The 27797-nt window shown below is 32.0% G+C and overlaps 1 protein-coding gene across 11 annotated transcripts; it reads left to right on the forward strand.

Annotated features, from left to right (window-relative positions):
• The first annotated feature begins 7045 nt into the window (after positions 1-7045).
• LOC106778076 (glycerol-3-phosphate acyltransferase 3) lies at positions 7046-17697 on the forward strand. 11 transcript variants are annotated; one of them, XM_022787528.1, is made up of 16 exons: positions 7061-7158; positions 7346-7403; positions 8459-8590; positions 9551-9712; positions 10133-10324; positions 10481-10538; positions 10767-10885; positions 11368-11467; positions 13314-13409; positions 13507-13603; positions 14005-14092; positions 14171-14267; positions 14436-14521; positions 14602-14721; positions 14813-14911; positions 17429-17697. In XM_022787528.1, the coding sequence occupies exons 5-16, from the start codon at positions 10203-10205 to the stop codon at positions 17475-17477; spliced, it is 1131 nt and encodes a 376-aa protein (XP_022643249.1). In that variant the 5' UTR covers positions 7061-7158; positions 7346-7403; positions 8459-8590; positions 9551-9712; positions 10133-10202; the 3' UTR covers positions 17478-17697. The 11 variants fall into 11 exon arrangements, with proteins under 11 accessions (XP_014521458.1, XP_014521460.1, XP_022643249.1 ...); XM_022787529.1 differs by having other exon boundaries at positions 8481-8590; XM_014665971.2 differs by lacking the exon at positions 8459-8590.
• The last annotated feature ends 10100 nt before the right edge of the window (positions 17698-27797 follow it).

A 27797-nucleotide genomic window follows, 5' to 3' on the forward strand; every position in this document is an offset into this window, starting at 1 on the left:
TTTTGTCGTGAGACATTTTCCAGATAATACAGTCCTTCACTCTCTCTACCACTGGAAATCTTCTCCTTGGAATGGATGTTCTGAAAAAGACAATGGGTTGGGTAAAACAAGGCAACACAAGAATGTGATTTTGTTAACTTGCTGACGGAGATAAGATTACAGTTTAATGTAGGAACAAATAAGACATCAAGAATTGATAAGGAGGGTGAGAGGGATATAGTACTTATACCTTCAATAGGAGATGAGACCCCATTGGCATTAATAATAACACTTTTAAAACAATTAGAGGAAAAACTAGTAAATATATGAGGATCACAAGTCATATGATCAGTAGCACCTGAGTCAATTATCCAATCACTACCCTTAGTAACAACAGAAAGATTAAAAGCAGAGTTAGATAGACCTGACTTGGCCACAAATCCAGCAGCAGTAGAAATATAACTCTTGGAAGCAGCGGAAGTTCCAGAATTATGTTTCTCCGATTGATTGTCATCGGGAATTATGTTTCTCCGATTGATTGTCATCGAAAGAAGCCATCAGAAATATTCAATGAAAAAAAGCACTGATTCCTATATTGTAGGGGATATCAGTGTTTGGCTCTTGATACCATGTTAGAAGTGAGTTTTAGGCCTAACTCAACCCCACAAAATCGGCTTGTAAGGTGAGGTCTGCGCCCCACTTATATATTATAAATTGGCTTTATCTCTATCCGATGTGGGACTTCCAACACTTTCTACTTCTTTCATACATACATGCCTCTTTTAGAACATTACAGGACATTTTAAAATGGATAATGATACTAAGATAACATTTTTTTTGACAATATTTGAATATCATCTACGTATCATTCTGTGATAGGTCCATAGTGGTGTTTATGATTATTATTATTATTGATTATAGAGTAATTTTGGACCAATTACAGAATGACACGTAGATGATATTGAAATGTTGTCAAAAAAATGTTATTTAAGTATCATTATTCTTCCAAAATGTACAATTTACTGTATTTTCTAATTTCTTCTTCTAAACCTTATCATCTTTCCTTTCTTTGGTCATGTTTTTTCAGAGACTCTTTGAAACTTCATTCCTTTCAAAGCCTTATCTTTCTCCTTAGATTACTTATCCTTCTATCATGTTCATCATCCTTCCTTTTAGGAGAGAATTCGTCCACAAAATTGCAAAATCTACATCATAAGTAGACAAGTCATTTACATTAAAACTATTACTTACGATATAATCATTAGGAAAATTTAATTTGTATGCATAACCTTTCTAGAACTTGGAAATCTTTCCTATTTTGGAGTTTTGACTTTCTTTTATTAGAAAGTATATCATTCCTATAAAATGTGGTCACACTTTACTTTTTTTGTTAGTTGACTTTGCATAGTAGGTTGCCTTCTCTTTTATTTCTTCAAACTTGGATGGTAGATCATTCACTGATTTTGCTTTCTTAGCCACACCATTACATTTGATCGCCTCATTAATAGGAAGAAGTAACAAATCATTAAAGGTTAAAGGATTAAACCCATAAAAAAGCTCAAAAGGCAGACTAAGAATTTATGGTATTTATGACTAATGAAATCTTCATATACTCTTGAGATTTTTAGAAAGCACTTAGTTTAACCATTATTTTTTATAGTAGGGGTTGAGAAAAGAAGTTAAATACTAGATTTTCCCAAAAAGTCATCCAAAATCACTTAAAATTTTAGTATATCTATTAAATACAATGCTTTTAGGAAGCTCATAATCTTACTACTTCCTTGAAAAATAAGCTAACCATACAAAAAACATCATTCATTTTTATGGAAAAGTATGGAATTAACCATTTTAGAAAGTCTATCACCATCACAAAAAATTTAATCATATATGATCTTGACAATCTAGGTACAAATCTTTAAGATATTTGACCAAGAAACATGTGGAATAAAAATAGGGATATAAAATTCATGAGACATAACTCTATATTTAACGTTCTTAAAAAAAATACATTTTTCAGAAAAAACTTTTAAACATCCATCTTTAAATGTGGCCAAAAGAAATGTTCATTTACAACGTCTAAAGTTCTTAAATATTGAAAATTTCTCATAAAATTCTCTCATAAGCTTTTTTTTATAAATGGTTCTTTTAGAGATCTTTGAGGTACACAAAGACATTTATTTTCAAAAAGAACTAAGGAAAAGTAGTCTTGCAATTTTAGCAAAGTAACTTTATATTCAACTAAGTTCTAAAAAATTACACAAGGCTCCCTCCCCTTTTATAAGTGAAAAAGTAGGCTAGCATTCAATGAACTAAAATGAAACTAGAAGCTTCATATGGCAAGGGGAGAGATGAGAGTCTTCCCCCTAACTACTGTTCAAGTTCAATGTCTAGGATCTCCCTTGATGTTGACATGTTCTAAAGGCTTTCAAAACTTTTAATGTTAATGCAAAGAGTGCTCCTAAAAACCAAAGAAATCTTTACTTAAATGCTTTCAAATAATTTAAGTATCACAGAGACTTAAAAGGAAAAATAAAACAATGTATAAAAGGAAAGTAGAAAGGAATTGAATGCTATGTAAACAAGTAATGCTAACGACTTTAGGTGAAGATACAAATAACAATTAAGATCCACTTGAAACATCTTCAATTCTAAGAGTGAAAAATTAACTATTACAAAAGTTTAGCAATGGATATGGAATTGTACCAAAGACATTTTCTTAAGACACCAAGCAAATAGAAAATGAAACCAAAAAAATTATAAAAACACAAATGTTTTGTGATACAAAACAACTAACAAAAGTGTACACACATCCCTTAAATCCTTGGTTTCTTCAAGTGTTTAACCTCTCCTTATGTTCACTTCAAATCTGTGTAAAAAATCCTTCTTCTAAAGTCCAAAGAGATGTTTCTTTTAGCCTTCTTTCAAGCTCTCAAATATTAAGACAAGATCGTCTATAAAACCGAACTGTCTAAACACTCTCATATGTTTTGAAGTTTAACCAACAACATTAAACGAAATGAGCGTATAACAATGTTATACTTAGAATAATAATATAGCTAAAATATAAGTGGTTTGTCAAAATGCTCTGAAAAACCAAAACACATTAGGAAAGCCTTAGTAAAAACACATAAGTATGAACAGACGTACCACTAAACGATTTCCCTAATTAATGCGTCATTGAGAGTCATGTTGAATGCAACAAATGTTTTACATCACTAGGCAATGATCAAACAAACTCTTAATATATCTTGATAGATAAAAGTGTCAAACAATGTTTTTAGAAAGCACGCTAAAAGTCTCAAATGATATTCCAAAAACTTATGTTGAAAGACACCTTTCTAAATGCATTTTTTATTATAACAGAGAAAAACATAAATAAACGTTTACATGGGCTAGATGATACCTTGTGTTAAACAATCTACTTCATTTAACAACAAAGTCTTCATCAACTGCTTGGTATCTTAGTGAAAAGCTGAAACGATAAAATCCTACCTGAATGATAGAAAATGTAAAAGGTACTTTGTTGTTCTGAACATGCGTTAAATGTCATTAAATGCTCAACATTTAAAAATAACAAAAGTGATAAGAGAAAAGACATATTTTTTGCATGCATATCTATTCTACTTTGTGCAAATTGCCTATTACACGCATCCACCTGCTCCATCCTATACAAATCAGAAGTGGACGTTAGAAACAAAGAAGACATTCACATAATGTTCCCTTCATAAAAAAGTTCTGCTAGAAAAATCGTTCTACCTATTTTTGTCAAAGTTCTAAAAAAGCATGCATGCTCTGACAATTGACTTTAACTAATGACTATTACATACGACAAGACTAAAAATACTCAAAGATCAAAGCAAAGTTCTGTTTAATGGATATCTTTTTTAGAAGTCTTTAAATAGAAGATCACTCAAAAAGAGAATCAAGAGAATAACACAGAAAGAAAAGGCTCAAGCAAATAACCTCAAGAAAAAGCTCAAAAGCACAAAAAAAAAAGAATATCTGAGAGAGAAAAGCTCAAGAAAAGAAAGACTCGCAAGATTCATTGATATATAAGCTTACTATTATAAAAAGAAAGAAATATTTAGTGAGTATTAGATTGAAATGTATTGCACACATATCCTCTATGTGAGAGTTGTCACTTAAGGACTTGTAACTAATCTTTTAAATTTTGAAGAGAATTAAAGCATTTTACGTTTAACTTTGAGGAGTTAAACGATAGCTATATAAGTGTGTTTAGTGGAAACCAGGAGTGGATGAAACTCTGATGTTGAACTTGGTCAAGTTAAACGGTAGCTAGGTGAGTGTGTCTAGGGGAAACCAAGAGTGGGTAAAACTCAACTAGACAGTGCATCAAGAAGATACTGGAGTGTCTAGGGATACCAAGAGTGGTAAAGAATACTACGCAACCAGGAGTGAGTGAAACTCGGTACTAGTTATAGTAACGATGGTTACTTGGAGTGACTAGGGATACCAAGAGTGGTGAGGATACTCAATTGTAATCTTGTTGAAGATTATAGTGGAACCCTGTATGGTGTTAGAGGGGACTAGGCGTAGCTCGATGGAGCGAACCAGTATAAAGACAAACTATGTGTTCATTGCTTTATTCTTTATTCACACTTCTCTTACAAATCCTACAATTATACTTTATTTTAATAGATATAAAAACTTATGCTACCACGACTTTTTATTAAAGAGCTGGTTTTATTAAAACACTACAACAAACATTTTCAAACAATTAAAAAACATTTGCTAAACAAAAATCATTTTTTAAACTGATCTTTAAGGTTGGGCGTTCAATAACTTACGTAAACTTTTCAATCATTGACAAAACTGTTAATTATCTCCTTTAAGAAAAATTTTCCTATTAATACTATTCAACTCCCCCCTTTTAGTGTTTTTCCAAGTACTTCAATCTTGTTGCATATTTTAGTGAAAAAACTTAGAGAATCTACCTTAAACTATCCTACCTATTATAAAAAGCTTTATGCTTTCGTCTGGGCCCTCAAAATATGAAAGCATTACTTAGTGACTAGTGAATTTACTATTCATACAAATCATGAGTCACTTAAGTATTTGAAAGGGTAAGGAAAGTTGAATAAAAGACATGGAAAGTTGATGGAATATCTAGAATAATTCCTTTATGTTATCAAACATAAGAAGGGAAGAAATAATGTTATAACCGATGCATTGTTTAAGAGACACACATTATTAGTTTTCTTAGGATCTCAAATAATAGGGTTTGATGAGTTGTATGAGCATGATGAAACATTTGTGTCTACGTATGTGTTATGTCTTAAGAAACATTTTGATGAATTTTATCTTTTTAATAAAGAAAAACTTTATATACCTCAAGGGTCCATCAAGAAGGTTCTTATCCAAGAAAGTCACGGAGGAGGTCTCATGAGTCATTATAGGGTAAACCCTTACTCTTTTGAAAAACAAATTTTATTAGTCACACATTAGAGTAAATGTTTAGAAGCATTGTTCTATATGCATAACTTGTTAATAAGATAAGTCTAAAATAATGCATCATGGACTCTATATCCCTCTTTCGATAAGAAGTACCCCTTAGGAGGACATTAACATGAATTTTGTCCTAAGTTTACCAAGAAACTAAAGGGTATAAGTGAACCCTAATTTCACGAAATACAAATTCTCTCAAAAAAAAATTTTAATTTAAAATATCAAAATCCACATCATTGTCCCACTTAAAATATTCTAAGTCTATTAGGTATTTTAACGATATAGATCCAATTGTATCAATTTTTCACGATTAAGAATCCAATAAAGACAAAAAAATATTTGAATATTTTAAAAAAGTCATAAGAAAATAAAAACGTGTGATTAAACTATAATAAATATGTCTTTGTCATAGTGTATCCAAAATATATTTTAAATTACATAACTCATATATATATATATATATATATATATATATATATATATATATATATATATATATATATATATATATATATGCATATCTTTTTTTTCAAATTATATATAGATTGTTTTAACATAATTTTGTAATTATAAATTATATAATTTGAAATATATTTTCAACTAATATAATTATTCTACATTATATAATTCAGGAGTATTTTAAACTTGGTAGAATATAATTTTGAATTAATTGAGATGTTGTGATAAAGATATATTGATAATTTTAAATATTAAGGGGAGGGGGAGAAATTCTTTTCTTAAACGACAAGTTAATTAAAAAATAATAAACTTATATAAAATATACATAAATATATGTTTAAGACTTTATTTATATATAAAATATATAAGTATATATAATTTTGTTCAACAATCAATTCTATTAAACTTTTTTATCAATTTGTTAAACTTAGTCTTTAAAAGTAAACACTAAAATAATATATTTAGATTGGATTAAAACATTATGTGTTTTATAAAATTAGTCTTTATCAAATATCAGCTAAGGGTAGTTTTTGCCGTAAAAAAAAAATACAAGGAATTAATTTACAAATAATGTTTTATAGGTATAATTTTAAAGATTAATCAAATGTTTTATTCTCTTTACTATTATTAGTGAGTTTAACATTTTTCCTATATTTTGAATCAATTTAAGAACTCTACTTTTCTGATATTTATTATTTTTAGAGTACAATTTTCGTGTTTTTTTTAGGGTTAAATATGTTTTTAGTCCCTATACTTTAGGGCGATTTTGGTTTTAGTCCCTCTTTCAAACTAAGGTACAATTTAGTCCTTCTACTTTAGAAAACTTTGGTTTTAGTCTTTTTTACCAATTTTTTTTTAATTTTATTTGCTGTTTCAAACACTTTTCATTATAGCATTTGGATTGTTTACACTGTTTGACACATTTTTACTTCAATGTTACCTGAAAAACGCGTTTGAAACAATAAATAAAGTTAAAAAAATTTGGTAAAAAAGGACTAAAACCAGAGTTTTCTAGAATTGGAGGACTAAATTGTATCTTAGTTTGAAAGAGGACTAAAACCAAAATCGTCCCAAAAGTATAAGAATTAGAAACATATTTAGCCCTTTTTTTTAATATTTTGTAATAGATTAACTTTGACTAATCAAATAAAAAAAAAGGTGAAAGAGAGGGATTTGGTTCGTTGATACTCAACTCCAATCTGGAATCTCCAACCTTTGTCAGAAGCTCCCAACCGTGAAGCTCGAGCGTTGAAGGTTAGGTTTTTCCTCTTTCCCTTTTCCCTCTATTTTTGGACCCTATAAAAGAGCATGTACAGTAGTAGACAGTTGTAACGCGGAGGGTGAGAGGATCCGCGAGAGTGTGGTAACGGTGGAGGGTGACAGACTCCAGAGACTTTGAGATAGCGATTGCAAGTACTTAGGGTTTATGCGTTTTTTTCAGTGTGCTGCTGGATTCTTTGGTGGTTGATCGAGGCTCACGGTGGTGACAGCCCGTGGAGGTCTCTATCGTGCTTTTCTATGTGACTTTACTTTGTATTTCCATTTCAATGAATTTCAGTTTCGTGCATTTGTTCTATTTTACTTTCAATTTTGATTCCGTTAATTTTATGCAATGTCTTTTACGTTTCTATTAGTTTAGCTTTTATTTTGTTTAATTGCATTTGAGAGTAGTGATTGAATCTGATTTTTGGTTTATGATGCTTTGGTTGATTTAGTTTAGGTGTATTTTGAATTGAAATTAGGAATTTGTCTTTGATTCTGTTCTGGATAGTTGTATTTTAGTACTAGTATTTTGCTGATTTTACTATTTCTTCAATCAAAATTTAGAATTAGGTGTGATGTATATTGGTTGGATGAATGGTTGAAAAGTGCCAACTTAGGTTCTGGAATATGAATCAAAAATACCCAAAGTGGATTTTAATTTTAACAGGATGTCTTCTTGTAAGTGCATTTGTGACTCTTTCATCCAAACTAATGTGTATTTGCCTCTGATTTTAGGTTCTGATTCTATCTTTAGTTAGTTTCTTAGCTTTTATACCTGATGAATACACGGGAGATTAGTTTAGCTTAGGTAATGATTTCATATTTTCTTTTCAATTGAATTTGATTTTTTGAGTAATGAATCTTATTTTGTAGAGGTATTTACTAGGTTCTCTTATTGTCTAATTCTAAGTGTTGTTTCAATTTTGTTTCATATCACATTTCATTGTACATTACAGGTTCATTTCGTAGTAGTTTAGATTTCTATTTCCTATTCTTTTACTTCACTTTATTTTTTTCTTTCTTTAAACAGATTTTAGTTTTAATTCTTTTCTTTTTAATTTCATTTTTTTACTGTCCCAACCTTGCATTAGTAGTTAGTTAGGTAATAAATAAAAGCAAGATTAGCTTTACATTTTCTAAACTTAATTTTGCTGAGTCTTTGGATTGATTCCCTGGTGAATCCTATGCTTCATCAATGGGAATTAGGTTTTGTTGACTTTTTATGCTGCCAAAAAGCCTTTCAATAGTTATTTCATGTATAATATTCTAATACAATAATCATCTTCATTAGGATTGTGCTGGCTGTCTGGTAGGTATTGCTTGCACAACATTCTGTTATAGATACAGATACCGAGGGTAGAGAGGCATTGAGTATTTTTCTGTCATTTTGGGAAGTAGGAGCTTGTTATGCTGGATATAGGAGGTTAATTTCTCTAGCTTTTTGCTGCAATAACTGTGACTTCCTTCTGTTACTGATAATGCCTTACTGATTACATTTTAACCTTTGGTTCTATAAAATGAAGTATATGTTACTGTTCCATAAGTAAGAGAGAGTCAACTAATACCCACATGCTGTGTTCAAGAGGCTCACAGCTAATTAGGGAATAGGTGGCATGGACAGTAGAATAAGTTTCTTTCTGTGAAACTCAAAAAGAAAACAACAAATAACTGTAAAAGTTTAGTAAGAAAATGATTGAGTTATCATCATGTTGAGTGATGATTGGTAAGACTCTTGGTCCCTATCTTCTTCCTTCTTCAATTATTAGTTTTCCTTCTCAAGAATAAGACATGAACTTTCCTCGACTTTCCTGTTTTTATAGGATATCTTATCTCCGTCAAGATTTTCAAATTTGAGAGTTTCTATAAATTTGTGGAAGTCTCATAAACTCGTAAGAAAAAGAAATTATAAATTCAAATATTATAATAGAATGATTAAGCATAAACTGAATACCAAGGTTCAACATTCTTCCTATTTCTAGCAAGATGAATTTTGAATTTAAATATTCTTCTACTCAGAATAATAATCACATTCCACTTTTCTACTTTCGAGTGTTTCCATCTAATATGTAACCTATTTTCTATAACAATTTTACTTTTACTTTTAATATATAAGAATGAACAATTGCTTTCAATTGAATTTTATCCATTTCCAAGGATACTTTAAATTGATCCCTAGTTTCAATTTTCAACTACAAACATATTATATAATTATTAAATAATTAAAATAATTCCTAATTAAAATCTTAAACTGAAACCCTAATTCCTAACTATAAAATTCAATTAAAAAAAATCATTTATAGATAATATAATATATATTATATTATATTTCTCTCCTAAAAGCTGCAGCTTAACACCCCAAAAAAATTCTCTTTCTCTTAAACAGTGTGGCGTGACACTTTCCTTCCTCTCCTAAATGTTGCAGCACGGTGAGACACACGATAGAGCGGTGAGGATTGACGGCAACGACAGCAAGGGAACACGATCACACGGTGATTAAGCCAAGAACGAACACAAAAGTTGATGCAAAAGTGAAATCCTACATTAGGTGAGTTTTCTTCCGTTTCTCACACCAAATGACTGTGGTGGCTGATGTTTCGGGGTTTAAAAAATTTCTCCTTTGAGTGTAATATAATATATTCTATAGTGTATCTCAGTGCCAGAAGGATCCTTGCTATGTAAGGGTATGAAGGAGGGTTGTATTATGCAGCCTTAGCCTTGCATATGCAAAGAGGATGTTTCTGGATTTAAACACATGACCAACCAGTCATCATCATTGAAAATTAAGTTTCTCAGAAATTATTTTGCTATGTAATCACAACTTTGTGCGTAATTGGTTTCTGAATGTAAGAAATAAATTACCAATTGACTATTTTGTTTTGGAATTGGACCTGAAATTTCTGAATTTTTTGCAAGTTGAATTAATTAATTTTTTAGTGGCTAAAGTGGAAAGTGGATCAATGTTCAGGATTAAAAGTGTATACTGACCTCGTCTGTCCCTTCAAGAAGTCACTGGAAGAAGTAGTATCACAGCTCGAATGAATAACCCAGGGAGACTCAAGTCTTCTAGTTCGGAACTAGACCTTGATCAACCAAACATTGAGGATTACCTCCCTTCTGGATCCACCATTCAACAAGAACCTCATGGAAAGCTTTCTCTGTATGCTATCACTATTTCCTTGTGTTGCTTGTACTGTTACTTGATACTGAATATAGGCTTGAAATGAAAGAACAGTATTTTCTTCAATAGATCTGTTAGAGAGAAATTTTCAGGCATCATTTAATATTCCCAGTTATCTTTCTGATACTTTTTCAGGCATGATTTACTCAATATATCCCCTACTTTATCTGAGGCAGCAGGTGCTATTGTAGATGTAAGTATTTGCGGTGATCTTTTATTTGTTCTTTCCTTGTTTTGAGGTGTCAGTATTTTCTTTCAGAGACCCAAATCAGGAACTAATGTTGATATTATTATTATAGCGAGAAATTACATAATTAATTCTACATCTTTTAAATGCTAAACATTGTCCTGCTACTGTGTGTCGCTCCTTGTCTTGGCTTGGGTGGTTTGCTTATTGGTTGGAACTTTTAATGTTTGGCAGGACTCATTTACAAGGTGCTTCAAGTCTAATCCTCCGGAACCATGGAATTGGAATTTATATCTTTTTCCTTTGTGGTGTTTTGGAGTTGTGATTCGATACTTGATTCTGTTCCCTATCAGGTTTGCCTTATTCCAAAATCTTAGTGCCACGTATCATACTCATATAATAACTATGAAATCCGGAATCTTCCTACTAGCAAATTTTTAATGCTTTTATATACACACACACACATTATTTTGTTTTTCATTTGTAGAATTAGGTATTGAGATTAGCTGTCTCAGAAATATGATTATTAGGAATTTGAACTGTCTTTGACCACATCGAGTTGTACCCTTTCTATTTGGTCTATATATCTGTCTGACTATCTATACTACTTTCCATGTTGATATGCGAAAAGATTTTCTGTTCTGAACTGGTTGAGGAAGTCCTTAGCATGACTAACTATAAGTAGATGGTTTACAGTATCTAATATTAAGAAATTGGGAAAATATACAGACCCAGAATGGTAGATATTTTCTCTAAATAGGAGATACAGTTAGTGAGTTACTTTGCAGTCATTTTTTTTTTTGTCTAAGTGATGCCAACCTCATTGACACTGCAGGGTTATAGGTTTAACACTAGGATGGATAATATTTCTTTCATCCTTCATTCCAGTGCACTTCCTATTGAAAGGACATGACAAGTTAAGGAGAAGTATTGAGGTGCATATTCAACTTATTCTATCTTTTTCCATTTGACATTTTGCTTAACATTGGTCTCCATCTTATTACTAAGACTACAATTGATGACCATTCCCGCAGCTTAGTTGCATGAACTGAAAATAAGCTTGTGACATTTTAACTTTTTGATACAGATTACCTTGAAGGATGATAAATTTCTGTTCATTTGTTTCTAGTGCTACTAATATTGAATTTATATGACATGTCAATCAAGATTGTCAAACTCGATAGTGCACGTGAGAGTCCAGTAAATTCGACCCAAACTTACTTTACATGAAAAAAAAACATCCTAATTTAAACAAGTGCACAAAATATAACTTCAGATAAATAAGTTCATAGAAATATTGTAAAACATAAATTGAAATGTCAAGTGTCTATGTCTAATCCTCTAATGGCATCATCATCTCTTTCATCATCTTCATCCAACTCTTCCCTTGATGAAAGTTGTGCATCCTCATTGTCCTCAAAAGTTATCTTATCAAGATCGAGAGCATCTAGAGTTGGATTTGTTGTTGCTCCATCTAAGTGAACATTTTCACCTTTAGCTTGCTCAATCTCAACAACATCATTTGCTTTATCCATTCATCATCTGATTCAATGCGAGAGCAACAGGTTATTGAATTTGTCTACTTTTCAACTTCAAGTTATATATTATATAAACTAAATCATTCATCTTTTTTCTGATGTAAATGATTCCTTCTCTTTGTATGAATCTAAAATGAAATATCATATTTTTAGTAAAGATGTAAACATAATAAAGAAAATTATAAATTAGAAATAATTTAAATTACCATTTCAAACGTGTTCTAATTACACTCACATCCCGAAGAATTACAAGTCAAGCTTAGAATTCGAATAGCAATTCTCTTCAACTTTGGAGTTCCATCCCCAAACATCTCCCACCATTCCCCAGTATTTTGATGCTTTCCTGTATTCCTTTGCAACTTCCATTCCAAAAGGTCCTCTAGCAAAATGAAATTCAACAATTTTTAATTTTTCTTCTTTTGGCCAAATCTGGTACCAATCTTCTCATGCACATATACAATCCTTCTTTCACACCTCCACCATCATCATATCTAAAGTTAGGTTCATAGTGAAAATTGGGGTTCAAAAAATAGACGGTTGCATGCAAAGGCCTATGAAATTGATTATCTCATCGAACATCAATTATTCTCCAAACCTCTTCATAACTACATATAATTTACCAACCCAATTATTCTATATTAGAAATAATTTCACACATAAGTAATATAACTTTGAATGAGTAAAAGTTTGAAATTTTACCTCTTAATATTGTCAAAATTGGACCTAATCTTCTCTTTTGCACAATCAAGTATCTATTATCTAGATTCACCATGTTTTCTCATCTTTTGGGAAAACGTGGTCTTGCCTTTTCACTGTAAATAATGAAAGATTTTCTTTCTCTTGGTAGAAGAATATGATCATTCCACTTAATAGTCAAGTTTGTTGGAAAAGAAAAAAATATTGAATGGCCACAATTTAAAATTTAAACGATTTAGATTAATTAGACTAAATGGGACAACAAATAGATGCTAAATGAAAACTACTACTGTAAAGGTGACTTCTTTTATCGTTGAAGTTCCATAGTTTTTAGCCATTCTATTTGTAGGCATTATTTAAACTTTTCCTCTATGTATTGGTTTACTTGATTGACAGATGCTGTATGCAGTGGAGTACCTTGTTCATGTTATTTTTCTATTTTTGTTGTCATGGCATGAATTGGGAATGGTCTCTCGGACATACACTCTCTTTTCTCCCTGTGCTGAGTATTAACACTGGCACGTTGTAAATTGTTCATTTCCTTCAGAGGTCTTTGGTAGAGATGATGTGCAGTTTCTTTGTTGCATCTTGGACTGGGGTTGTTAAGTATCATGGACCAAGGCCTAGTAGGCGACCAAAACAGGTTTGATTAATGCTGTTGTATTATCATTATTTATGTATTCAATAAAGAGTATATGTTATCTATACTAATTTGAGCTTCCCCTTCATTTGTTGAGCAGGTTTTTGTAGCCAACCATACATCCATGATTGATTTCATTGTCTTAGAACAGATGACCGCTTTTGCTGTTATTATGCAGAAGCATCCTGGATGGGTTGGTAAGCATTTAGAGCTGACATCTATGATAGAAATATGATACACAAACTTTTTCCTTCCTCATCCATAACAAGCTGTATATACTAACTCCTAATCATTGGTACGTTGATGTTTATATGTGATTACACAGTCTAGCTACAAACAAGGTGAATAGTTCACCAAAATATGCGTAAAAAAGAAAATGAATAGAAAAATTAAGCACTATATCCCTTCTAAATTGTTGGGCAGTCTAAATGAAAAAAACTTGCTGTTCTGGAAGAATAGGGTATGTGAAAGTGCAGAACAATGACGGATGATTTAATAAAACTTCCATCTTCTGAGAGAAAAGAAGTTTGAATCGGTATCATAATTTATCTTAAACAAACTATTTGTGAATTTTCTTAAAAAATTAGTTATTGTACAGGATTATTGCAGAGTACCATTCTGGAGAGTCTAGGGTGCATCTGGTTCAACCGTGCAGAGGCAAAGGATAGAGAAATTGTTGCAAAGAAGTGAGTATAAATAAAGTTGTTATAAAATCTATTTCAAATCTAGTTTCTTTTTTACTTACACAATATTTCATGTCTCAGATTGAGGGATCATGTCCAGGGAGCTGATAACAACCCCCTTCTAATATTTCCTGAAGGAACTTGTGTAAATAATCACTATACAGTCATGTTCAAGAAGGTATGTTAATTATTTGCATTTGCTGTCCATTTAAAATGCCTATGTTCTCCTATCTTATTTTAGGAATATATTTTTTATTCTTCTATTTTGTACCTGCTGATTTCTATTCCCGTTTCTGTACTCAATAAATTTGTATTGAAGCTTTCTCTAATTTTTAATGGTGTCTAGGGTGCATTTGAACTCGGCTGCACAGTTTGCCCAGTTGCAATCAAGTACAATAAAATTTTTGTTGATGCTTTTTGGAATAGTAGAAAGTAAGAAGATGCTTCTCACATCAAATGTTTCTGCAATGCTGTTTACTTCTGCTTTGACTTTGCATTTCCTGCATTTTCAGGCAATCATTCACCATGCATCTGTTGCAGCTAATGACATCTTGGGCAGTTGTTTGTGATGTTTGGTACTTGGAGCCACAAAATCTGAAGCCGGGAGAGACACCGATTGAGTTTGCAGAAAGGTAAATAATGTTGATCCTGATTGTATCCTGGGAGATATATGTTTGGCTCTATCTTGGTCTTGAGATAGTCAGTGTTTAATTAACTATGTAGGGTGAGGGACATAATCTCGTTGCGTGCTGGCCTTAAAAAGGTTCCTTGGGATGGATATCTAAAATATTCTCGTCCTAGCCCAAAGCACAGAGAAAGGAAGTAAGTTAAATTTCTTGAATTCTTTTTCCCTAGTGTGCTATTTGCTGTCATATGTTCTGTCACTAGGGTGTTATAGTTAGAAGGTTTAAATCTGTTTTAAGGTTCCTAATTTTTTTTTTGTTTTAATCTTTGCAAAAAATGTTATTTTTGGATCTTGACACTTTTGTAGCCCTTGTTTTTTTAATCTTTACCTCTAACTATAACTACTTTAGAATAAAAGCAGGAAATACCAGTTAAGATAATTAAGGTGACAATATTTTAAATTAAAATAATTAGATTATTTTTAGGTTCAATTAAATGACGTATTTACTATTTTGCATGAATAAGGTAATTTACATAAGAGTTTACTTTTATAACTTAATTTTAGTTTTCAATATATTATCAACAGTCTATTTTATTGTCTTTATAGGTTTAATTAGTGATTTAGTTTAATTTTTTATAGTTTGGTTCATTTTGGTCCCTAATTATTTTTGGATTCAATTTAGTTTTCTAATTTTTTTAAAAAGGTTCATTTTGATTATTTCTATTGACGTTAATACCGTATTCGTACTTGTCACTATGTTAAATTTTTAAACATTTTAAAAAAATTTATTTAATTTTTATATTTTTTAATTTAAAAGAAAAACAGAAATTATTGCGTGTCAAGGAATGGTGATAAGGTTAGGTGTCAGTGTTATTGCATCATAACTTGACACTTGGTATTTTATGTTTTCTTTTTTAAATTAAAATATTTTTTAAGAAAATTTAAAAAAATTGAAAATTTAATTAATTGACTTGTATAAGAATACGAGTTAACATCAATTTCACGGAAATGACCAAAGAATGTTTTTTAAAATTAGAGAATTAAATTAAAGCCAAAAATAATAAAGAGATTAAAATAAATCAAATCAAAAAATTATAGGACTAAAGTACTAATCTAAGTCTTTAATATTATTCTTACTTTTCATTCAGTAACTTTTACTATAATAATTTACTTTTAATATTGTACTTATATATGTATATATAATATAATATAATTTACTTGGACACTTAAAATTTACTTTCAATATGTTACTTTTGATATTATAATTTTAATTTTGAATGAATATAATTTTTTTTCTTAATATATCACTTACAATGACTTTATCTTCAAAGACAAAACTAATAAAGTTATTAAATATGTTTTATATTTTGAAAATTACTTAGTACTCTCTTAGTTATCGAGTTTTTAACAAATAAAATTGACATAAGAAAAATTGAAAGGGTAAAATTAGTTATGATAACAGAGAGAAAATATAATGATATCGAACTGTAGTGTTTAATAGGTGACTTACTTACAGGTACACGTAAGTGTACATTGAAATATTAGTTATGATAAAGAAAACTGAAAGGGGTAATACTTGATGACTTAAAATTGTATTAGAAATAGAAAAAAAAAAATTCTTGGTTTGAGTGAAAAGCTTTAAAAGACTATTATGAGGGGACAAAGGACGGGATAATATCTTGAAGAATGCATAAAATATAATAATAGCAATCTCTTTTTTTTCTATCATTGCACAATTCAAAAGTATTTTTGTCAAAATATATTGTATCACGAATTCTTTAAAATTATAAATACGATATATATGTAATTATCTTTTTAAATAATATTTAGTTAAAAGTCGTTAATGGTTAATTAACAAAATTAATATAAAAAATACTGTTCGTTACATATTATCTGTTAAAAGTAAATTATAAATATATATTTTGATATGTTGATATGTTACCTCCACCTTAGGAGGACACAGAGAGGGTTAATATGTTGTTCATAGTTATCTTGATATGTTGATATGTTAGTGGCTATTTCATATATATGTCTGCAGCAGTTCGGACATAATTGAATTATATTATCCATTTTTGTGTTATTTCATATTTATTTTGTTTCTCACAAGTTGGACTATATTATATCTTTATTTATAGGAAATCTGCATTATTTCTCAGCAAAACTTGACAATTGGCTGAACTGTTATTAATTCTGTTATTATTTTGTACGTATTTTGTTTCTCACAGATCATACATAAATCATAAATTCTCAACAAAACCGGATAATTGGCTGAACTGTAGGGTCAATTTTGTTCCTAACAACATTTTGATTATAGACAATTTGCATAACTTTTCAACAGGACCAGACAAAATAACATTAACAAAATTTTAGAACACATTTAAGACTAATTAGAACAATAATATTACCAAAGACTTAATACATATTGAAGTCTAATTGTTGTTTTGGTTTCTTAGCTGTGGTGGATCATATTGCTGATCACCAATATTTGCTGGAACAAGTTAGATGTGTCAAATTTGCTACTTGAGCCCCTTAATTTTTTCTCCAATGATGTTTATAGGATTCGTTAAATACTAGAAACATGATATTTTGCAAGATGGAACAAATTCTGTTTGTTAGAATTTTACATATACATGGATTTTTGTGTTATATAATGTATATTTTTGTTCATTTGATTTTGATGTTACTTAAGCTTGTTGGTTATCATGCATCTGTAGGCAACAGAGCTTTGCTGAGTTAGTGCTGCGGCGATTGGAGGAAAAGTGAGATGTATCTTTGTGTAGATTGTTCTTACTTGTTCTTGGTGATGTTATTCTTCAACCCTTTTCATGTTCTTTTTCTTTTTTACAATGTTAATGTTATGTTTACATTTATTCAGATATGCATATATTTCCCATTAACAATAAATTTTCCTATGGATTGTTGCTGTCTGTACAAACTGGTGATAGCCAGATCTTTTAAGGATTAAATTTTTACTGTTGTTCCATGTAGTTTATGTCAATACATCATAATAACTAATAACTTTATACAAAATTTAATCAATTTAACGGTTGAAGTGTAATTATACGTTATGTATTAAATTTTATAGAAAATCGAACTACAATAAGTATAGTTGTTTGCAAAGTAAATTGTTTTTGAGATAATAGTGCTAAAAGTAAATCAGCCTACCTTGAAAAATATGAACTCTTATTATATTATACCAATGAAATTTTATCATCTTTTGGTTTCGTCTTGCAAAAGTAAAGAACAGAAGTATTAGAGAACGTAAATTCTAAATGGTGAAGAAAAATGACACTATTTACATTATACCATTCACTTTTTGTTTTCCAAAAAGAACCACAACATAGATAAATTTTGTATGGAAGACCAAAATAGGAAAAAAAAAATCAGTGAGAACAAAAGGCAATATGGTAAAATTTATTGAACACTAAAAGTAAAATTAAAATAGAAATGTAAGTTATACTACGTCACGGACATACCAGTTAGCTAATACAAAAAATGATAGAGAACAAAACCAAGATATAAAATTTATCAAGGATCAAGACGTGACAAAAGTTTATTACATATAATATGCAGAATTTTAACATTTATGATTCCCAAAGTTATCCAAACCTTATTTTAATGATAATTATATAATTGAATAGTTACAATTGATTGTGATTATAAGTAATTTTAAAGGAAAAATATACTGAAAAATAGAGTTCAAATAATTAGCTTTACTTGGATGCAACAACAAAACCAGTTTATACACAAAAATAAAATGTATATGAATTTGAAAAACTATCTTCTTCTTGCACCGCACCACCCTTCCTGCACCTTTTTTTTTTTTTCACTTGTTCTCTTTTGCTTTCTCGCTTAGTCCAGACTCCTGTCCAATATCCCCATCCGTGGTGACTTTAAGTTAAGTTCTTCTCTTTAAACATTCGATTTTTGTATAATGTGATATAAGAATTTTGTTTCAAATTGTTGAAATCTGGTGTAAAATCGTTCAACATTGGTTGAAAATGCTTTAAAAATTGGTTTGAATGTGTAAAAAGGCATAGATTCGAAAATGTCAGGTTTTCAATAGATTTCTAAATCTGTTGAAAACCATGATAAGTTTTGAAATTTGTTAAATATATGGATGGATTTTGAAATTCATTGAAGTCTTTAATGAATTTAGGTCTTTAATGAATTTTTTAATTAGATTTAGTTTTTATAATTTATTTAATTTATGGAACTTTATTTTTAATTAATTTTGTTTGTATAATTTACTTAATTTATGGTGTTGTTTAATATTTTAGTTGTGTTCTATTTGATGAATAAATTTTTGATAGATATGACAAGAAATCCAGGTGTATCTACTTATTAAAGAGAGAGTTTTTTCACATAGTGAAAGGAGGAGAATACCTACACTTTCAACTCATAGAAGATGTAAAGAAGTTGATACTAATGTTCATGTTGAGAAGCATTCAGTTGAGCAACATGATGTTGATGAGGAGGAGCATGAGAATGTTCCTCAAGTAGAAGAGAAAGTTGGTATATTTTCAGAAGATCCACATGATATTTCCTTACTGACTCATTATGTTGAGCATGTTGCCTATGACTTATGGCAGAACCAAATTAGTGCAAAACTTGAATTTTAATGGCTATTGTTTACTTTCAATAAATTTTATATTAAATGTTATTGTGTAGGATCAAAGGAAGATCAAGTTGATGTCCCATGAAAAAAGTTAAATTAAAATTGGACCATGTGATGAGGGAATTCAACAATTTGTCTGGTTTGATGCCTCTTATGAATATTTCATATGACTACACCGATAAAGGTTTATTGTTGGCGTTCGTTAAGAGATGACACTCTAAGACCAACATTTTTTTTGTTTCTCGGTGGATAAGATGTCAGTGACATTGGATGATGTGTTATCGTTGTTGCACTTCCTAATTATAGGACAATTTTGTAATATCGAGAAATTGGAGTTTGAAAAAGCTCGGTCGGCCATTATAGAGCTTTTAGGCGTGGATTGTGGGAAGGTTGATATTGAGATGGCACAAATACACGGTCTGAAAGTGAGGTTGAGCTGTTTGAGAGACATCTATGATGGGTGTTATGAATAGTAGTAGAGGGAATACATTGTCCGAACATATTTCTTGCATCTAGTTGAATGCACTATCTTTGCAAATAAGAGTGGATGTTAAGGAAAAAGCAAGAAAAGGTCTTAAAATGAAGCAAGGCTCATTCATTCAAACGGAGTGTATGAAGAAAAAATCGAGAATTCCAAAGACAAGCAAGAAATCAAATTTAAAGAAATAAAGCTTAAGCACACAAAAAGGGAACACTTAAAGAAAGACACAAGAATGAATGAATAAAACCAAAAACAAATAGAGTACAAAGGGGTGCTTCTTATCGACTCAAGAAATAAGTTAATTAAGCACTTAGAACACTCTTTTAGCATCAAATGCCAGGACAAAGATGTTGGACAATACAATTTTACAGCCCCAAACAGATTCAAAGTGTAGAAAAAATAACTCACCAAACAAGCTAGTGGTAATGGTTAAATGTGTATATTTTTCATAACTTTTTTTTTTACTCTTTTGGTACTTATTTTGTAGCATTTTATTTTGATTTTGCAAACCCTTTTTCAAGCACAAATCAAAAAATAGAGCAAGAAACTTAACACTAAGAACTTGATGAACTTGCCAAAGAACTAAAAAATGCAAAGTAAAAGCACTCAAAAGGATGTATATGGTGGAATTTTGAAATCAAACTTAAACATGTATTTTGTGATTTTTCCAAGTAGCTAAACTAAGAAGAAATAACATATTATGAATCTAAACAAGACGGAATGATTTAAAAATAAAAATGACCTACATATATGATATGAACTGAAAGGTAATATGAATAAGAACTCAAAGATAAAAATTGCACACAAACGCACAAATATATGGAAGCTTAAATGAAATATGCAAATGGTTCAAGAAAAAAAAAGAAACTAGAACCATGAACATAAATATAAGATGGTGAAAGTGAAAGACAATAAAGAAAAACATGTGACAACACAAAAAACAAATAAAGATAGGTAAAGACTAAGAAACTTAGCTCTTGTACAACCAAATTTTTTGATACCAAATGATGGCTTCCTCTTAAACTAAGATAATCCAAAACTGAAGATGAGTTCATGGTGGTATGAGTTGTGTGGAAGCCATGGGGGAGATGGGGAATGCTCTCTATTTGGAGTGTTTGATGGTGTTTTTGAGATTTCAAATGAGGTTGGACTAACTCTCAGGGAAAGTGGTTAAAGGAGACCACATAAGATGCTTTAGCCATGATTTAATAGACAAGTATAATGGCACAATAATTTGAAGCATAACAATAGTAATCTCAAAGTGAATTTCTATGTGGGAGACACCTCTATTTATAGGATAAGGTGCCTCCAAATTTGTAGAAACAAAATGATAGCTTTCAATCAAGGTCCTATCACTAGAGGAATGGCTAGAAGACTTCAAGAGGACCTAGAAGACATTCCCAAGCAAGTAGAAGTGTAGAACATTCTCATTTGGAGTGAAAGCTAGCGAAGCTTCTGAAGTAGAGATCGCTTAGTGACACCCTTGCTTCGCCCAACAAATAACCCTACTTCGCCCAATGCCTCTCTTTGTCGCTCAACTAGCACGTGAACTATTCTTGCCTCCAGCGAGTTTATCTCGTGATGTAACATGAAAAGTATATATATTACATGGCATATAAGGCATGATACATGATTGGTGATCAACCTTTAGTTGTAGCAATGTAGTAAGGCTTGAAGGAGCCTATAAATTCATCTGCCCCACACCTTGTAAAACACTTTGAGCAATTTAATGAAAAGTCATTATGTTGAGTTGACTCCAGAGACTTTTCCCCACAGATTCACGGCTAGAGATAAGCTTGACCCCTTCTAGCCACCTTCCTTAGATAGGTTCTCCTTTCCAAGTTCATAGTTCATAAAAAACATCTCCACTCCATTGCACCAAACCAATTTTCTCTATTGTTTTGCACCATATCTTCCATTACTTCATTCTACTTCCACTAACTTCATCTGCATTCTTCACTGGATTTGCATCTACTTGGAGTTTCCAACTTTGAAGAGTGTATCACAAAATCCTAAAAACCTTAACTTGGCTAGCTTGGAAACTAAGACAAAAATCTTCTCCATTAAGAGGAGGACATGTGACCACTAACATGGGAGAATCCTCTCTATTTTTAGAATGACAACATATGGTCACTACTTAAGGGAAATCCTCTCCATTAGGAGCATGGCACATGGTCACTCTCTCCAAATGTGGGACCTTCCTTTCTCTTGCTCACCAAGCTAAGACAAAATTGTCACCCATGTGGTCAACTCTCAAAATGTGTCCCATTTGGGTCAACCATGGGTATTAACTCAAGTTGACCAAAACCCTACACTACTTGACCCATTATACAAGGTCCAAAGAGGAAATTCTACACTACTTAACCTATAATACAAGGTTCAAATTATTTTTACTCTACTAGATATTCTCCAAGATGGCTTAGGAGAATAAGAGTTTGGTTTCACCTTTCCCAGATGACTCTAACTCTTCTTGAATGCACTTGATCATACTTTTTGTAATTAGTCCCTTGACTAAGAGCTTGCCATCACAAGGTGTGGTACCTCATTCGCAAGATGCAGGACTCCACAAATGTTGGTTTCTTTGTGGATTTTGTAGATGTTGATCAAAGGGTTTATGCCCCATACTTAACCTATAAATAGATTGCTCACTCTCCTCCAAAAACACACATTCTCTCATCACTCTTCTCTTCTTACTTCTCCACATGAATCTTAGACTCTACTCTTTTAAATTATTTATTTCTAGTTCTAAGTGTCTTCTCTTTTAAATTATTTATTGCTAGTTCTGAGTTTTCTGAAAATGCCTAAAATTTTCATGTTATTTCTTTTTGAAGGACTTGTCCAACACAAGTAAATAAGTTTTTAATAATAATGATTATACCCACCTCAATAGTCAATTTTTGTTCATGTTTTAGTGAGCTTCTACAATTGAATAATAATAGCCAATCCGAATTATGTGTTCCAAAAGCTTATTTTTGGGCTCTGATTTGTAGTTACCCGCAAATCATTTCAACTAACAAAACAATAAAAACCACCCTTTCATACCTAAAACTAACTACACTAGAGTGTTAAAAATAATCTCAGGCACAAAAGTATATTTTCTCTGTAAAATATGTGCTTCACTTTATTAACTGAGATAAAGGCTATTAAATATCCACTTACATAACGTCAAATAAAATTTAAAATCAGCCCCTAAATAGAAAAGTTAAAATATCTCCTTAATAATTGAACTTTTAAAATAATAAATCTCCTACCTAGTTGTTAATCGAACCTAAATAAACAAATAAATCCTTTTTTTTAATTTAAGTTTATTTAACAAAACTCCCTGATAAACTTAATTTTTTTTCATGTGCATCATCCCACTCCGGGTTTGCTTCTTTTAATCACATTTGACTTCTTCTTTTTCCTTTTGGCCTTCTTGTCTTTTACCTTGGTTGACCTCTTTAATGCTTTGACTGACTTTGTTATGCTCGATGATGAGTCGATATTTTATTGATTTCACTTAGTTTATTGTGCTAGAATTAATCAGGGAATTGTGCTTAATTGTCCGGTATTTTCCCGTTTTTNCTAATTATGCTTAATTTGACCGGAAATTCTAATTTTAATTAATTTGAATTTTCTGAGCTAATTATTTGCATTATTATTTTCAGGGAAAATTTTGGAAACACAATTTGGGACATTTGAAGACACCAAATAAATTCAAGACTCTCAAAATTAGACATTTTAAATTTTAGTTGTATTGTAATTTAATTGTTTAAANTTTTTAGACAAACTTTTGCACATTGGGCTATTGTTANAAAATATGATGGGCCCAAATTGTANGACACTTGTCACCCTAGGGTTTTATNTTTTTTAGGGTNGACCCCNCCCCTTTTAGGACACATGATCCTAGAAAATATTCATGAGCCGTCACTCTCTTCATTTTTTTTTTTGGCAGATTTCACTTGAATATTGAGGGGGGCACTTTGTTTTGGAACNTTTTGGAGANCATTTTTTTCTCTTTGCTGTAACCATGTGGACCNTGATTGATTATGGATGAATGAGTGATTCTAGCTTCTTCCCATTTTCATTTTCATTTACAATTTAAGGGCACACNGCTGCATTCAGTTTTACATTTTTTTTAGAAGGCTACACTGTGAAGGGCTNCTATCGCACGTTCACGGGTTGTAACCATGATGCCACGTCCAGCATTTTAACTTACGGAAATTCTAATTTTTGAAGAAGCTCACATTTCCAGAAACTACTTCCACCGCTGCAAATGCATTTTAGTCACTTTCAATTTTCTTTTGGGAGAAAAGCACATGGGCTTATTTATATTAGAGAAATGAAGCAAGCATGTTATGGTCATTTTATTTTGCACATGATGATATTAATTTTGGATTGAAAAGCATTTTCTTGGTGGAGATGAGGTGNTGCATTCAATTGGGTTTTGAGAGAAATGATGCGCATTTAATTTTTCTTCTTGCTTTGCTGGAAAAGGTGATTTAATTTGGATAGCTTGGTGTGATTTTCTTTTAAGAGAAAGGGCTGCAATGCCTTCTTTTTTTTTGTGTGTTAGACTTGACTCTGAACCGCAGTTGGTCCTTGAGAGACGGCCTATGGGTCATTCCCTAGCATTATACTGCATTTCTAAATTGCAATCAAATTTGTATGGGCCTTGACACTCATCAAATTTTGGTGCCGTTGCCGGGGACCAACGGTTCGGTTTTAGGTCTTTTGTTGTGTTAGTGTGTGTTGTGTTTTGTCTCGTGTTGTGAGTGTGATGTTCTGTTTTGTGTGTTCGTCATTGTGTGTTGAATTTAGGTAGCTTTAGTTGCATATTTTCATTGCATTCTTCTTTTCCCCTTTCTTTCTACATGTCTACCTATTTTGGCTATGTGAGTAATTCTTATTATGCCTGTGTCTATGATTCTCCTCTTGCTTGTTACTCTGATTGTGATTCGCCTGCTGATTTCTGTGTTGAGAACAGTATGATTCCTCCTCCATCTCATGAGAGTGCTCCTAGGGAGTCGTTTCCACTTGATGAGGAGGATATTCGTTGTGTTTTCAACACTAGACTGATAAAATTGCTGCCTAGGTTTCATGGTTTTACAGGTGAATGCCCATATAGACATTTGGAGGAGTTCTACACCATATGCTCTTCAATGAAACCTCCAGATGTCCCGGATGAGGACATGTTCTTAAGGGCATTTGAGTACTCATTACATGGAGCGACAAGGGATTGGTGTTGTTGTATTACTCCTGGATCCGTCACCTGTTGGGAAGATCTTGAGCATCAATTTCTTGACAAATTCTCCCCTGTGCGGAATGGTTATAGCAACGATCCTGGGAGGGCTAATCCTAACTTGGGATGGTATGGTACTTCACAGCATCAATATCAGGAACCATCATTCTAGACTCCTTGTATGCCTTCTCCACCTGTTCAGGAATCACAACAGCCGCAGTTTCATGAGCCGACCCATTCTTTATCAGCTGTTGGCAGGAAATTGGAAAGCAAGCTTGATTCTCTTGAGAGTTTGGTGACACAACTGGCATCCAACCAGAGACCAGCACCTTCATCTGCATCTGTTGCACGGCGGTGTGCTATATGTTCTTCCAGTGACCACTATATGGATGTCTGCCCTTCTTTGCACCACTCTGTTGCTCTTGATGTGCCTCAAGCTTATGCTTCAGACATATACAACAAGCAACCACAACAGAAAAATCAGAGGAAAGAGGAACAGCAAGAGGCATCTACTCGACCACCTTCCAAATCTTCTACTTCTTCTGAGCCAACATTGAATGAGTTATGGAGGCAGATAGCCAGGCAGGCCATTGAGGAACAGTCTCGTGTTTTAGAGGGACCTCCAATTCAGACTGTTCAGATTACTGATGATGTCAGTGTCACCCGCATAGGGGATGAGGAGCAGAGTCATGAGCCTACTATTGCACCATCTACTTTCCTACACTCCTATGTCCCCAATCTTGCACCTGAGAAGATTGATGAAGAAATTGAGGACCACGTTGACTAAGTACCACTTTTGAGATAGGTAGACCGGCTTCACCTTCCACTACTATACCAATCTTCAGGGAAGTGGAGGTAAACATACCTTTGATTGATTCTGTTGTTGATGATTATGTTGTTGATAGGTATGTTGATGTTGATGATATTGATGAGCATGCTTTTGATTTTCACTCTCTGCATGATGACAAACAACTTTTGTCATCTTGTCTGAATGTTTATTCTCCATGCACTGAACATGAATCTAATTTTGTTGTTGATATTGCTTTTGAATTTGAAAGTGATTCATGTTCTGAGAGTTTATCTGAGGTTCAGCCTCTTACACTGGGATTGGGTGTTATACCTCTGTATATTATTTCTTTGGAACCACATTGCACTAACCATGTTGCAGGAGGTACACATGAGTTTGATCAACACACACCCATGGTGGAAGACAAAGGTGTCGACAGTTTGAAGATTAATAGGCACCAGCTGAACCTACTCATCAACAATCACTGCTTCTTAGATCCAGCTGTGGAGGACATTTTCCTGCTTGATCAAATTTGGAGACTGAAGCAGTTCCTCCTCAAGACTTCCTTGTTGAATCCGGTGGTGGAAGAGATCTCCCTGAAAGTCCAAAATTGGCAACTGCCACCATGATCAGGGGAGTTTTCCTCTTCTCTTCTCCTCCTTTCCCATTTTTATTACACTTGTCCATGATTTCTTGATTGTTCTGATTTCTAATTTGATGATTGTGACACATTGAGGACACTGTGTAGTTTAAGTGTGGTATATTGGGGGAGATTCTGATTTTTCTTTCTTAGTTTATGTTTTCTGCGTTAAAGTTTTTGTTTTCTAGGTAGTTTTTGTTGTGTCTTGTGTACAGTTTTGCATGTTTCTCTTGATTTCTGGACTTGGTTTAGGTTTTAGACTTGTCCTTCACTTCATTGATACTCTGATTTGTTGAAATTCTTGCTTTTCTTTGCTTGGAAAGATGATTATGATGGTTGAGAGGTTGATTTGATTGTGACAAATGCCCTGTGTGAGATTTGAGCCACTTGATATTCTTTCTTGTGTGTGATATGTCTCTTGATTGCTTGCACATATGCTTTGGCTTGACTCTTTTTGATGATTCTTGATTTATATGCATGTTTGAAAGTGATAAAGGCAGTTTTGTTGTTGAGCCCTTTTAGCCAAATGAGCCTACCTTGTTGTGATCCTTTGATAGCCCCTTTGAGCCTATGCTTTTCCCATTTCTTTGTTTTGAAGCTGATACACTAGCCCTAAGTGAAAAACCATGATTACCTTAACCTTAGGGATATTTGGAGCTTTGGAATTGTTTTGGGAATAAGTGTGGTCTCCCTTGGAGATTCTGATGAATTGGCTAGTTGGTTCCTCTTCTTGTTTTGTTTTATAAATATGTTGTGTATCTTGTCTCTTAGAGTTGTGTTCTGAAAAGAGAGAAAAGAAAAGAGACAAGATGAAGAAAAAAAATACAGAAAAATGAGAAAAATTAAAAAAAAATTGTGAATAAAGGGGTCAGGAAGAGGATTGAATTAGAGGGTTTGGGTGTTATTTGACTGTGTTTACACTTGTTCCCCATTGCTCCTCTATTCCTTTTGGTTTGTAGCTTCTTATCCATATTTATCCTCCCTTTTCCTTGACCTCATTTGACCTATAAAAGACCTTTTGATTTGAACATGCATATGTGTTTGAGTGTTGTTATTAGAGGCTTGCCAAGACTGTTTGTTGCTTGCTTCCTTGAGTACATTGAGTTGTCACTGTTTACCATAGACACTTGAGAGAAACACTGATAGTGTGCATCTGTGAGGTTCTGTTTCTTTTGATTCACCTCTTGAACTAATTGATTATTTTGCCATGCTTGGAATTGCTTGGATGATTTCTCTGAGTATCTGTTTTCTCTGACTCTGTGTGGGATACTGTCTACTTCCTTTCATCGTCCAGATTTCTTGAGAATTGTGTAATTCTGTTTGTTTCTTTCATTGT

The sequence above is a fragment of the Vigna radiata genome, chromosome 11 (genome assembly GCF_000741045.1).
Source record: "Vigna radiata var. radiata cultivar VC1973A chromosome 11, Vradiata_ver6, whole genome shotgun sequence".
Lineage (NCBI taxonomy): Eukaryota > Viridiplantae > Streptophyta > Magnoliopsida > Fabales > Fabaceae > Vigna > Vigna radiata.

Bases quoted from the DNA above. Each gene is read 5' to 3' on its own strand.
- LOC106778076 (XM_014665972.2), top strand. From the start codon at position 10,203: ATGAATAACCCAGGGAGACTCAAGTCTTCTAGTTCGGAACTAGACCTT. The intron at 13,604-14,004 runs GTAAGCATTTAG...GTTATTGTACAG, and splicing joins GAAGCATCCTGGATGGGTTG to GATTATTGCAGAGTACCATT. The intron at 14,722-14,812 runs GTAAATAATGTT...TTAACTATGTAG, and splicing joins CCGATTGAGTTTGCAGAAAG to GGTGAGGGACATAATCTCGT.